Raw genomic sequence first — 14,086 nt, forward strand, 5'->3', positions numbered from 1 at the left:
ACATACAGACACAAACTCCTGGAATCTGGGAATACTTGAGATGTCTTCCATGAACTACCCATCACTAGATGCCAACATTCTTATAGAAATTAAGCTGCAGAGGGATCATTACCAGGTAATTTTTAAAGTAACCCCCAGGTGAGACATGCCATACAAAGTGAGTATTATATGGGAAAGTACACAAGTCTGGCAGAGAGAGAGAGATCTCCTCCATGCCCCCAAACACATCTCTGAGACCTTCAACACAAATCTATGAGAAGTAAATTTTTAGGTAGGTAAAGAAAGCAGAAAAAAAACCAAGCTAACCATGTATAATCCCTACTTAGGTGCTTAGCTTATCTTCACATCTGTAACAGAAACGAAGGCCAGAGTCCACTCAATCACTCCTCACAAGAGCTTTTGCTGAACACTCATTAGAGATGATTCAGCAGGTCATTCTGCAGGGAACTGAAGCTTGAGTAATTACTCTTTTTGTTAAAGAGATTTGTTTAAAATAATTTCAGTTATGCAAGATCTTTTTTTTTAACAAAAACAAAAAACCCCATGAATTTTCCAACTCTCCAGTGTTGTGTCTCTTCAGCACCTGCAGTTGTTTATACCAAGGAGAGGCAAGTGCACATAACCAGACACAAAGGGCTGTTGGATACAATCTATGCTGCCAGACAATTTGAGAGAAGACTACAAAATTCACATCCCAAAAATATGAAAGAACATTCTGATGCAAAACACACTGGCATTCACACTAAAGACACACACGAAATCAGTTGGTTAATTAATTTTCAGACTTATTAGATTTTCTTAAGCTGGAAACACAACTTAGCAACCAAAGGAGTTCAGACAAAAAGAGAACCTATCAGCTGCAGCACAGTTAGCTAAAAAGAAAATTTCAAAGCATTTGAGGCATGAAAGTGTGCTACAATACACTGACAACCAGGCAACCACCAGAATGATTCTAAAGGCCAAAGAACAGCAAATGAAAGCAGCCACTGTACTTAAGGAGAAAGAGTCCGACTGCATTACTACAGGCTTTACTTGTAGCACTGCTACAAAGGGCAGTGTTGGGCAATTGTCACATAAAATCTTTCTGGGAGTTGCTTTCAACCTTGCCAGATAAACTGCCCAAGCTGAAGTTTCCCTTGCCACACATCTGCTTCAGCTGAATTGTACTTTTTAAGGATCACAATTTCCTTTGAGTGCCAAATTTCAAGGCATCCAGGACAGTGTTCTCCAAAGCACTCAACTCCAACTCAATACTCCACAGAAAGCTACGGCAAAGAGCAGAGGACAAGTCTCATGTACTCACTGCATTCTACCTTATGAAGGACATAAGCTATATTCCACAGGGATCCATACCTCAGGGAGGGGACTACACAGCTCTCCACCTTTTGGTCTGAACTTTGCAAAGAGACCTCTGGTCTTTCCAGTCTGCCCTCATCAGTACCCTTAGTCATGTTATTGCCAACAGTTTTTCCTCATGGCCATAAAATGAAATCAAACTCCATGCTCCTGTTCCATGCTACCACAGCACAGACTGCTGAACAGAACCTGTAATTCACAATTCTGACAACATTGACAGGAATGAGAAACTGACAGGCATTACTTTGACACCAAGTATAGCTCCTGTCTTTGCATATTCTCTAGGTCTATTCATAATTCAAAACAAGATCCATTATAAAAACAGGTAGGTTTTGAAGCCTGTCCCTTCTAGTAATTCAGTTCAAGAAGGGGCATTTCAGAACTTTCCCATTTGTATATTAAGGTATTCCTACTTGGGAAAACAAAAAACAACTGACCATTAAAGCATCATGCCTCATGCAAAGAAAAGCCAACAGCAGGTGTTTTTCCAACAGTCAAAATGTTTCTTTTTCAAGGTGATGAATAGCAGGAAAAAATGGGAATACACCACAAAGGAGTACAACCGGTTTAGAAAAAGGAAGATGAATAAAGTTCCTCAAAGAGGAATCTATCAAAGAGACAGAGAGAGACTTCTCTTGGAAATACTAGCTGTGATGTTTCAGTTCATTCTTTGGTCACAGCTTCACCATCTCTTCTGGGAATCTGTGCTCTTTCAGTCTGCTAGTCAGGTTCTGAATCACAAATTCAGTCTGAAGCCCAAGATGACTGACAGCTCGTTTAACTTTGGAGAATATGTATAACTGCACGCTCACACACACAGAGGCAAACACACTGGTTTGGCACAACAGTAACTCTTCCAAAAGGACCTTCCTCAGAATATTTCTACGAAGGAAATGCAAATTCCCTAGGTAGTTTCTTTCATGCTGGTGCAAAATGAGCTGTAGGAATATCATACACATTTGATTATAGATGTACATCAGAGACAAACACAACAGGACCGCTTTGCAAAGCTTCTGCAGCTCCGTGCTGATGTCCTGATAAATGTTACAGCATGCAGTGCTAAAAACTGTACTGTGTGCTGCCTTAATAATAATCCAGCCTAAATTAATAAAGTTGAGAGAAGTGATGTTTCTGTTATCCAGAAGAACACCTACCTCATACTTTCTGTAGTTGACCAGCAAGGCCAGAAGGACAACAGCATCATAGCCATGTTCCCTGCGACTCAGTGGGCTGGACAGGATCTGGAATAAACAATCACACTGGTCTGTTCAGGCCTGCTTCAGGAAGCTTGCAGTGACTCTCAGAAAGTGCATACCCATGAAATGTATGTGTAAGAGCAAATTATGTCCTATCTGAAAGAGGGTACTTAAGGTCAAGGGATTGTCAGCATCTCCAGGAAGTTATGCACACAGAGAAGTTTATTTATCACAGAAAGAATGAACATAGGCTTTCAGGACATAAAGGGCAAAATATATTTCTCAACAGCACTGGATAGTATCTCAGTGAATCACCAACATTACTTGTGCAAGTTTTCTGGATTTCCCCAAGCTCAGTTCTACTTCTGAAAACTATAATTTATCAAAGAGCAGAAAAAACCTTGATATATCCCCGCTGCCTTTTGAAAGAAAGTTTCTCTGATGCAGAAATTCTCTGTTAAATTATCCCAGAAATCTGTTCAGTTTCTATCTGTGCAGAAATGTCTCAAGTGAAAATAAATACTCAGTAGTGACTAAAAACAGCTGACTAGAGTACAGAGGAGACAGCATTAAAATAAATATATATGACTGAGTTATGAATGGAAGTAACGACAGTGTAAATGAGCTGTGCTGCTTAAAGCTGAAAAGCAAATACATCACTGAAAGCTCTCACTATGGAAGAAGAGCCCCTGCAGTGAAGGAAGAACCCTTACCTGTAAAATGGCTTCAAATATGCTGTTAATCATCACATACTCCAGGATGGTGTTCTGACTGATGTTATCCGTCACCTGAGAACAAACACAAGTTTTAAAATCCCACATGAAGCCTCCACTGATGCTGCAGCTGCCTCTGGCACACACTGGGAGCACAAGAGTTCTACTCCCAGATGGACACATTTATCCAGAATCTCACACTTAGTCAGCAAGTCAAGGTGTGACCAGTAGCAGAGCTAGACATGAAATAAAATAAATGTGTTCTGCCTCCCACCCCTCTCTCTGGCAAGAAGCACAACCCACGTTCTAAGAGCTCCTCCTTTCCTCCACACATTGGTATCTTACACAGCTGCACAACAACAGCCATCAGCTGTTACACATTCTACACAGGAGGCAGAAAATGAAAAACAGGTCACATATGTTCCACTGAGAACTCTCCCCATCATGAAGAGGGCAGTGAAGACCTCCTCCACACTCAATTATCTGTTATCACAGTCAAAATAGTTCACATTTGACCATCTCCAAGAGCTGATGTGTGGCCATTTACTACAACTTCCTCATTCTTCACATTCTCACCATTCTTGTCTACTCCACACTTTCTGTCTTTCCTCAACCCCTCTCACATTCTTTCCATTTATCTGAGACTTCTTAAATATCTTTTTCCCTAAAAGAACTCACACCTGTGAATCCAATTGATGCTTCCTCCTACCTCTCCCCTTTTGCCCCAGGCACCTGTCTTACAGGATTCTAGTCTGCACTGGCATTGTGGTTAGAGTCATGATGCATATTCCGGACTAACCCTTGTTCTCATTCACAATTTCTTTGCCCTTCTTCAGCTTCACACTGCAGCCTTCTGCTCAAGTTTTGAGACAGTTCCATCCCTCAAGATGTGGCTCATATAACCCCTGAAGTTATTATACAGCTGGTATTTACTTACAGTCACCAAGCAGAGAAGTAGCTTCAGACACAAGCTTTTGAGGCTTTCAGAACCTTCAGCACAAAGGAGTGAGTCCAAGCTCTCCATCAGATTCTGAAGAACAACAGTCGCATTATTTAAAAGCAGTATTTTAAATTATTTAAAATATTTTTTATAAACAACTTTTTGAAAGATTCAAATACAAGGGCACCAATATAAAGCCATGTTATTCTACAATCAGTAATTGAGTCATTATTACTGCTACACAGGCCATATTCACACTATTGTTTCTCAACACTGTTTTGTGTTAACTACATTTTAATGACTACAGGCATAACATCATGATCATTTTCCAAGAGTTTTCTCTAGATACATGGGATTTTTGTATACATAGAACAAATTATTTTATTCACAAAGTAATTCTGAGCTCTACAAAATATGACTTTCCCTTTTGTTTGCAAGCCAGTAATATCACTTTTATTTTTTCTATATTCCATTTTACTTATACGAATAAAGAGGGTTTTTTGTAAGCAGCACACCTCCAATTAACAGTACATATATAAGTTATGATTAAAAATAGATCCTATATAACTGTTTTACAGATATTCATCAAAACTGTTTTCCAAATACCAAGTTACAGGTAATACAGTTTTCTTAATGGAAAAATGTAGTTCTGATAGGTAAATTACTACTTAATATTTTCCGCAATGTACTGCAATTTGTATAGAACAGAAAAATTGCCACTGTTGTAGAGAGATGAAAGACATAAAAAGGATTCAGCTTCATCACTGATTACTTTGTCAGTTCCCAAACTCAACATCTTTACAGTGAAGAGCGTCAAATAATTTTAAAGCAGTACACGTGCTGATGGAATGTGAGAACACAGGATATGACTATCAGATAAAAACTAAGTACAAGGTATGAGGTTCAATACTAGGTACTAATGGCCTGTGGTAGCCTCTTCTGGCTTTAAGATTTCTTAATTTCTGTGTGACTGCACAGCGTAGAACTAAAGGAAAAGAATATTTATTCAGTTATATTACTAACAAACTCTAACAAAGTGTCTTTGTGCCACTAGCAGGTAAAGAACTTCAGCACAGCTGGTTTTAGTAAGTGGCTCCCACCAAAGCTGCACCTTGGTAGGCACATCTGTCTACAAATCACTGCCCTTGCAACACAGCTGCGGTGCAAACTGTTCCTCACCTTCATACACAGCTCTGCCTTATCAAAACCCACAAGCATGTTGATGATGTCAAAGCCAGAAGTGGATTTGTTCTTCTGATGGACACCCCGAATTAATGCACACAAAGTCTGCAAAGGGAAAAAACAGAAGGTAAGATGTAAGGCAACAGCTCCAACTCAGTAGCAAAACCTGCAGCATGATGCTCTCCTAGCACTGGCAAAGCACAGATATTGAAATTAATACCACCAGCCTGGAAGCCATATATTTTGTCTGACCTCTCCTTCACCTCTATTGCTTCTAAGGAAGATCTTGGATGCTGAAGACTCAAAAAAATTGGAGAAGAATGTATTTGATCGTAGTTTTTCTCCTTGAGTATAAATTTCTGTTTGGTTACCACAGTGCTATACCAAGCCTGACCAGTAAACTGTCTCTTTGTCAACAGCAACAAAAAAAGCAAACAAAGACACCAAAAGAAATGTCTCCAAGGCTATTAGGCAGCTTAAGCTTTCCTAACTCCCTCCTTCATGTTTCTTGTTGCAGGCACTGGATTACTGCATCATACCAAGTTCTTGGAGATCACTGGCAACACAAAGGTATCAGCACACTATGCTTCCAACAGACACCCTGGAAAATTTATGGACATGACTAATTTGCCCCAAGAGAGGGAAATGTCTGTGGTGAATTTTGTCATCAGGCACCTCTCAGGCCTGAGAAGAGGGGAATGAGCAGCAATATAGCCACTGCAGTTTTAGATCCCAGCTTAAATTCACCTGTGAGAAGTAATTAGTTTCAGAAGATGTAAAGCTGGAGACAAGCAGACCTGAAGGAATTAGCACACATCTGGAACTATACAGAAGAAAAAGGATAAGGTAGACATCCTTTTTTTTGTTACTGTGAGAGACAGGATATTGGGCTAAACAAACCCTTGGTCACCAAAATCATTCTCAAGAAATGATTGCTTAAATAAGTTTTGGCTTCAGGATCACTTTCCACATCAAAGTCCGATTAAGGGAACACTCTCCTAACTCAAGCTCAGGACATGTTGCCTCACTCCAGTTTACACACACACAGCAGTATTCTAGACTTGAGCCCTGCCCTAACTTTTTCCAAGAGTCTGGATAGAAGCTGGGGAATTCAAGGCTGGGCTAAGCTGTCTGTGTAGCTATAACTACAATATTTAACAGTATCCTTTCGAACCAATTCTGAAAATAATAATAAAACAATGCAAGATTGTATGTCAGAGGTGTAAATATTCTGTTTCAAACCAACTTTTCCCAGCTCACTGCCTGTCCAATGTCTACTACTGATAACTTCTTCAAACCTGACATTCATATCCTGTACTCCTATAGATGAGAGAAGCAAATGCATTCATCAAACTGTAAGAATCAGCTTGTGAATTAGTAACATCAAACATCAAGACTGAAGAGAGGAGTCTCCCATATGAGACATGGGACAGCAGAACTTTGGTAAGGAAAAACCCGCAGGAAAATAGCTGTTAATTCTGGGTGACAATTCTTCACTGCTTCCAATTAGGAAGTGTCCAGCTGAGACAGTTTCCTGTATAAATTTCACACTAACTTCTCCAGAGGTTTATTTATTTTTCGACCCATACGGAAATTCAAAAACGCAGTTGAAATGAGTCAGAACAGGTGAAAGTAGAATAACAAAGCTACACAGAGTAAGCACTCTTGAGATCCCAAACTGACAGCCTGCAGTGTGCACAAGCCCCCTTGTCTCTTCGCTGCCATAAGCTTCATCCTTTATCACCAGATCCTCCTGAATTCTGAAACAAGCTATTGCTCTGCAAAGAGTAAAGAGATATGAATGTTTGTAACCTCCACAGGCAGTAAGTAGCAACTGTTCTGTAGACATCACTTCTCCTCAGAAGCAAAGAAATGAGCAGCAAATATATTGCCTCATCAGAAGGAAAAGACAGCCTTGCCTGTCTCCCAGTAGTACCTGTAATGCATTGACCACTCTGATTGGATGCTCTTCACCCAGGGCCTGGATGCAGTGCTGAAACAAGCAGTTGATGTTATCTTTTATCTTCATTAACTCTTCCCCATCCAAAGCCTCCAGCTTGCCTTCCAGATACTCCAGGTTGACCTGTCAGGTTAAGAAGCAGTTCATGCATGTTACACCCTCACTGACACCTTAGAAACACAAGTCCTTGCACTGACAGTCTGCCACCGGCAGAACAGCAGCAGTAAATCAGAGGATGTTCAGATTTGGTTACCTTCATGAGAAATAGCTCCTCCCAAAACCGAGGGTTGCATTTACTGGGGTCCTCTGTCTGAAAGGAAAAGGAACAGCCATGAGGGCAAATAAGAAAAAATAATTCAGGTAGAATTTAAAGAAAATCATTATCATGGGTAGCTCAGAGTCAACATCACCCCACTGGATGACCAAGCAGTCTCAAAGTGCAGAATTCTGGCTACATGGATTCCCAGAAACAGAAGGACCAACGGAAGTAGCTCTCAATTGGGATGCCTCTGTTTATTTTCTGAGATGTTTTTTGAGAAATACTGGAAAAGCCATGGCTTCCCACAGATCACAAATGGTTCTGGTAAACAACAGGACAAGATGACATTAAGAGCAGAATACAGAGCTCTGCACGACAGCAGGAGAGCCTGAAGCGTGTGCCTACACTGTGCAGGCCTTACCTTGGGAAACAAATCCCACCTAAAGAACCCTCAGCACAAACTAAACCAAGAAAATTTAACACAGCACTTTAGAAGAGATGCTCAACTCCTTACCGTAAAAATCTCATCATACATCAACACAACTTTCTCTTTCAATGGCTTCTTGGAGGCTGAAGATTTCCGGAGCAGTCCACCTTTCTTCTCTGTTTGGGCCATGCTGTATACCCTGAAGGTAAGAACAGACAAAAGGGGCTCAGAAAACTTGAACTTTTCTTCAAGGCATATCTGGCCTGCCTTAACCATGAGACTTTTTGACAAGCTGCAAGTAGGGGCTTTATAACTATACCAGATAAGAAATCAGAACAAAGGACCCATCTAGTCCTATATCCCATTTCAAAGACGTATGCAAAAGTCCAGACACAGGCAGAAACAGAATAAGCTCCTTATGGATAAATTTTCTTAATTCTTCTCTGCTAGAAACTGATTCATGATCCAGACCAATGCAGTTTACATCTAAAAAATTACATATTCTTTAATCTCTTTGGAGGAATTGTGATACTTGATATCAAATGGATACCCAGTCCTTTTTGATGCTGTTCAAGCCTCAAGGGCATCTGGTGACTAAAAGCTCCTGAAACTGCTTGAAAAAGTCTTCTCTTACCTGTTTAATTTGCTTCCTACCAAAGCACTTCAAATTCGGCTTTTGCACTCTGAGGTGGCATCCAACACTAGGAAAGCCTCCCTAAAGCACTCCTGCCACCCTTATTCATCCCTACCTCTGCATCTTGGCATCTCTTATCTGCAGCAGCTGCTCTGCAAATCAAGCCAGAGAGGAACCCCAGCCTCTAAAGCATCCCATGTGGTTCAGTTTTCGGAAGAGAATGGAAGAACACTGGGGAGAATCTTTGCAGGGATTTATTTTTTTTTAAACCAGATGAATTTCATGATTCATTTGACAGCAAAGGGTTTTCTAAAAACAGAAGGAGGTTTTACTGTCATTAATTGGTGTGTTACAGATTATACTATTAAAAAAAAAGAAAAAAGGAAGTATCATTATTACAAAATGAGCTGTTACACAAAGTAACACCCATAGCTGTGGTCCTGAGCCTTCTGTGACAGACAACCCTCTCCAGGGGCCGAGAGTCAGAACATACGACTTGCCATGTATTCTCAACCTTGTGTCTGATGTTACAAAGCACAGCACCACTCTGACCTTGCAAATACATATTTATCTGCAATTACAGATTTTCCTGGCAAGCACCACACCTCTGGTACAGTCCTAACCTACTCTATCACTGCAGGATGTCAGAGGTACTTAGCAGAAAGGGAATGCCATCCCTTCTCATATTCCTGAGCTCCCAACCTTTCTCCCATCCCTCCAAAGGTAATTACACACATGGCAGCAGCATACAGCACACGGAGGTTTGACTTTAGTCATGCTCCTAAAAACATGGGCAGGCTCTTGTGGCAGTTGCACTCAGCCATGATAAATTATGCATAGTGAGGTAAGTTCACTGCTGTCGAATTCAAGACCCCAGAGCTGGCAGCCATGGAGACAGCTTGGGATGTAGCCTCAATCCCAGACTGCCTGAACCCCTTCCACAACCACAGCGGATTTAGATCTCTTTCCCTCAAAGACCAAGTTCCAGCAACTACTGAATACCAGTTCCAGATCTCATTCATGTTCTTTCCACTGCAGACAGCTTTTATTTGACTTAAGCTACAACTATGTTTTCAACTAGGTCTCTCAGGCTCCCCAAGTCAGTTATTCAAACATCCATCCCTTGAGGCATAAATCTTGGCTCTAAGTGGCAGAAAAACATTTTTAGGAGAAACAATGCTGCTGCAAAAGACACTACCTCAGGTGTGAAGGGAAGGAGCTTTGCCTGGATGGGAAAGGGTAAGACAGAACAGCAGACCTCACACCTGAAAAGCCAACATTTACACAGAAAGGCAGAGAGGTGTTCTGTCTTCCCACTAGAAAGGGAATATGCACAGCTGGCTGGTTATGGGCTGGTGTGTGTGCTGGGGTGAGAATGGAAACAGCCCCGAGACACATTGACAGAAGAAAGCAACTACTGCACCATAACATTCTGTAAACACCAAAATTACTCCTGTAGCCTGGTAGGTCTATGTATCCAATTAAGATGGAAAAAGGTTTCCAACCAACAAACGAAAAGGAAAACATTTTTCAATCATCTTGATAGCTTCACTTTTACAGACTTCGCATTATTTTTAAACTGTCATGGGAAATGAGACATTATTCTAATTAGAAACATAATTGGAAACAGAGAGAAACCTATTAAAAACCAAATCAAGTGCAATGTCACTTTTAGCCTAGCAATACAAATCCTACCCAAGATTGCACAAAACAATTTTCCTACTAGAATTCTAAGTTTCTGAACCTAGAGCAGCTGCCAGCCCCAGCATACAAACACATCCATCAGTGTGCTTCTAATTGAATTACAGCTAACGAATCCCAATGTCAAAACTAATAAACTAACTCTCAGTGCTTCTAGGTCAGCGTTCTCACATGAAATGTGTACGTGAATGGGAGGGGATCAATATGCTCTGCTTAGTCCCTGGACTTTCAGAGCTGTGTTTTAACCCTTCTCCTACATTTCCATAAAGACAGAAAAATCTAAGTCCCTCAGGACACAAAGGCTTGATGCTGGGTGAGCATCAGAGCATGATCACATGAAAATTCTAGTCTGTCAGCACAGGACTTGGGATTCACATTCTCTCAACCAAAGCTGCACAGAGCACATACAAAGACAATGCTAGAGGCAAGGATTAAATAATGTTCTTGCTTTTAATTTACTATTCTACAAATGAGCATATGAAGGAGCAAGGAGAGAAAAGTAAAAGTCGCCTTCCACGCCACTGCTTTATTAGGCTGTGCTTGTTTCATGGTCTATGATGATCAGGCCATACAAATGGCTTTTTCTTTTCACTTCATGCAATTACATTTTCTAGATGTCATAAAGACAAACAGAAAACTGCATTTTGCTAGTGGAGGCCTTCCAGGCAGCTGCAGAAAACAACAGTTACATGCACAAAACATTTATAAATAGAGGTGTATAAATTGTAGAGGTGTCAAATTATCCGGATGCTGTGATGCTCATGAAAACGTTATGACACTGAATATAGTTAACAATTTTCCTTTAAACATCACATTTAAAAAGCATCAGTGCGTTTTCCACATTTTAGGTTCAAACATAATTTATTCTGTCAATAGGTCATTCCCATTAACACATGCTGCTAAGTGAATCCTGCTCTATTCACTGACTACATAGGAGAACTACCCCTCAGGGCCAAGAAAAGCACACACATGGGGATTTTTAGAACAAGTACTTTGCTGTGCAGCAGAAGATACAAGATGCTTCATCTGAACTAACAGAAAACTCAACAGAGCACGAGTCTTGGCAGCTCAAAAGGCAGGAAGATAAAAGCCATGGCAGACAGAAGTTCAGGCAGACTCTTGCTTTATCTCTCATCAACCCTGAGATCAGCTGATGAAGTCAGGAAGGGATGAGCACATCCAACCATCCACCTCCTTTCCGTTTCATTCCAGAACTCGTAACAGAGATTCCAACCAAACATATGACATTCCAATGAACACAACTGTGTTAGCGTTTCGTTAGAGTAGCCACAGGAAAAATGAAGCTGACATTTTGAGTCTGAGATTTACTCAGACTTATGCACATTGAAGGCTGTGGATGCTCCACAGTTTTTTTCATTCAGCTCCTGTACAGACTTATTAGTATTCCATAGAGCATCTTTTAATAGCAAAAAATACCGTAGAAAGGATAGCACTAACGCACATCTACACCATAATGACATCAGGATCCAAAACTTTTAACTTGTGTAATCTTGCATGCAGCCCGTCAAGCACAGCACTTTGCATTCAATTGCCTTGGCTAACAAACCTGAAAGTTTTCAAGATTACAGATGCACATACACAACACCCACATACAATCAAACGTGAATAAGTTTTTTTCTCAGTGTGACTCCTCAAAAAATATACTGTAACACTTCTTGGTTAGGCAAAAAGAACACAGATGACATAAAATGGTATTTTCACACACTGACTTACTTGGCAAATCCTATCTGAAAAAGGCTGTGCAAATGATGTGATCTGAATTAGTTTGTCATTGTCAAAGCTCCAAACCTCAATCAATATTTATAAAGACTCTGAATAAGAACTGAGATACTTTTCCTTCTAGAATCCAATATCCCTTGACTTGCCAGAGCTACTAAGATTGGACTCACTTTTTCAAATATTTCAAGGCTAGTAATTGACTCCTCCCTCCCTGAGTGTATGCTCTTGGGACTCAGCATGATCATGCTTTGCCTTTCAAGGTGTTCTGCGAGTATGTCACTCAAGTCTGAAGGAGTTGTTCAAAAAACATCTTAATCATGCAAGAGGTTGGGATAAACCTCTGTCTCAAAGTTAACATACAGCTTTCAAAGCAGTGTGTTATAAGCCATATACTCAATAAATTCTTCACTGAAGTACCAGGAAAAGCTTGAACTTAATCCACGTGATGAATCTGTAGAGTAAACACCAGACATGAGCAATAGGCAGTTAAAACACAGGTTCCAGCACTTGTTCATCCCTGCAAGCAATAGACGACCTGTACCCAGCACAAAAGTTCATGAATCCTGATTCACAGAGAGTGCCTGGACCCAGTTCAAGCTCCTGTATTAAAACCCTCAGGACCACCCAGCAGCAGCCTGGAAGACCACAAGCGAAAATAGAGAGAAGAAGAACACATTGGATTAGATTTCATCAAGGCTTTAGCAACCATCACGGCCAAATTTCTGCTATAAGCCGTTTTGCAGCTTATTCTCCACCAATTCTTCAACTGTTGCGTTGGCGGTTATGGTTTGTGCTAGTACATCCACACTGCTTTTGTATTGCATCCATGCTTTACAACTTCATTTGTATATTGTTCACTGCAATGAAAACTGCTTTGACTGTGCTTTCCTTTACCACTGAAAGGTGCTCAACCCACCAACAAGGGAAACAATAACACAGCATACAAGCCTTGGATCCATGTGGCAAAATTCCCAGGTGCCTTCAGGCAGTATGTAATGAGAAATATATTCTGAGGGTGTGCTGATGACAAAAGCCCACAGAGATCCTACTTCTTCTTCTGCAGTACCAAGCAACAACCTCCAGCACAGTCACATACATTTTTACTGGAAAGTCCTTCCATCCCGCTCAGAGCAGAGCGGTGTATGTGCTTCCACATAGTACATGCTAAAGTTATACCATGACTGACCTATTTTTGCCCCCTTGAAAAACAGGAAAAGCTGCTTCCTAATGCAGATATGGCCACAGACTACCTACCATTACACCTGCTTTAGCAATAATGTAAAAGAATAACATTTCATCCAGAATTGCATCTCATTTCTATCTGTCCAGTTAAAATAACACCCAATCAATCAACTTCACACCACCAACTAGTTATGCTTCTTCCTGTCAAGTCCATCCAGATAAGCGTTGCATGCTTCCACCAGCATACATTCACACCATTTTTCCTAATTAATTTTCTCATTTCAACCACTCTTTCTCTCTATATACCTGGCTACAACACCCAGCTTTCTCATGTCAGAAAGTCTCTTCAGGTTTTCACTTTTTGAGCCCTTTAGAATCCATCCCACATAGTTTAGCCTGAAATATTCCGCACTGCCTTTACACTCCCACCTAAAAGCTCACACCACTTGCAGGCCTTTTCAGATGCCTTCCTTCTGAAGAAAAACACTCTCCCTGTAACCTTCTAACCTTCCCCTGCCCTTTTTCCATGGATTCAGCCAGCGGTGTGGATCCAAGGCCCATGCTGAATACAGTGCAGCTACATGACCTTGCCTCCAACTTCTGAGGTAGCTGCTATGTTCTAAGAAGCTGCACAGTAAAGGCATGCCAAGATAAGAAAGGTAGAGCTGCAGAGTGGGTAACATTTTTGAGATATGGACCAAGTACTCAGAAGTTAAAATACAAACATAATAAGGTCTCAGTTCCAAAAAAAATCAAAAAAGCCATCCAAACAACAACAACAACAACAAAAACACAC

At 40.7% G+C, this 14,086-nt stretch overlaps 1 protein-coding gene across 1 annotated transcript in view; it reads right to left on the reverse strand.

The window, feature by feature from the left end:
• ARMH3 (armadillo-like helical domain containing 3) overlaps positions 1-13,718 on the reverse strand; it is a 123,023-nt gene extending 109,305 nt beyond the window's left edge. Inside the window, exons 1-8 of the mRNA XM_027672261.1 lie at positions 12,279-13,718; positions 8,121-8,232; positions 7,601-7,657; positions 7,324-7,470; positions 5,385-5,492; positions 4,203-4,295; positions 3,266-3,340; positions 2,511-2,597 (exon numbers count right to left, since the gene is read on the reverse strand). Of these exons, the coding sequence (XP_027528062.1) occupies positions 2,511-2,597; positions 3,266-3,340; positions 4,203-4,295; positions 5,385-5,492; positions 7,324-7,470; positions 7,601-7,657; positions 8,121-8,222 (669 nt within the window). The 5' untranslated portion in view covers positions 8,223-8,232; positions 12,279-13,718. The remainder of the gene's footprint in view (positions 1-2,510; positions 2,598-3,265; positions 3,341-4,202; positions 4,296-5,384; positions 5,493-7,323; positions 7,471-7,600; positions 7,658-8,120; positions 8,233-12,278) is intronic.
• Between the last annotated feature and the right edge of the window lie 368 nt (positions 13,719-14,086).

This window comes from Neopelma chrysocephalum, unplaced genomic scaffold, assembly GCF_003984885.1.
Source record: "Neopelma chrysocephalum unplaced genomic scaffold, ASM398488v2 Primary Assembly neopelma1_97390, whole genome shotgun sequence".
In the NCBI taxonomy this organism is placed as follows: Eukaryota; Metazoa; Chordata; class Aves; order Passeriformes; family Pipridae; genus Neopelma; species Neopelma chrysocephalum.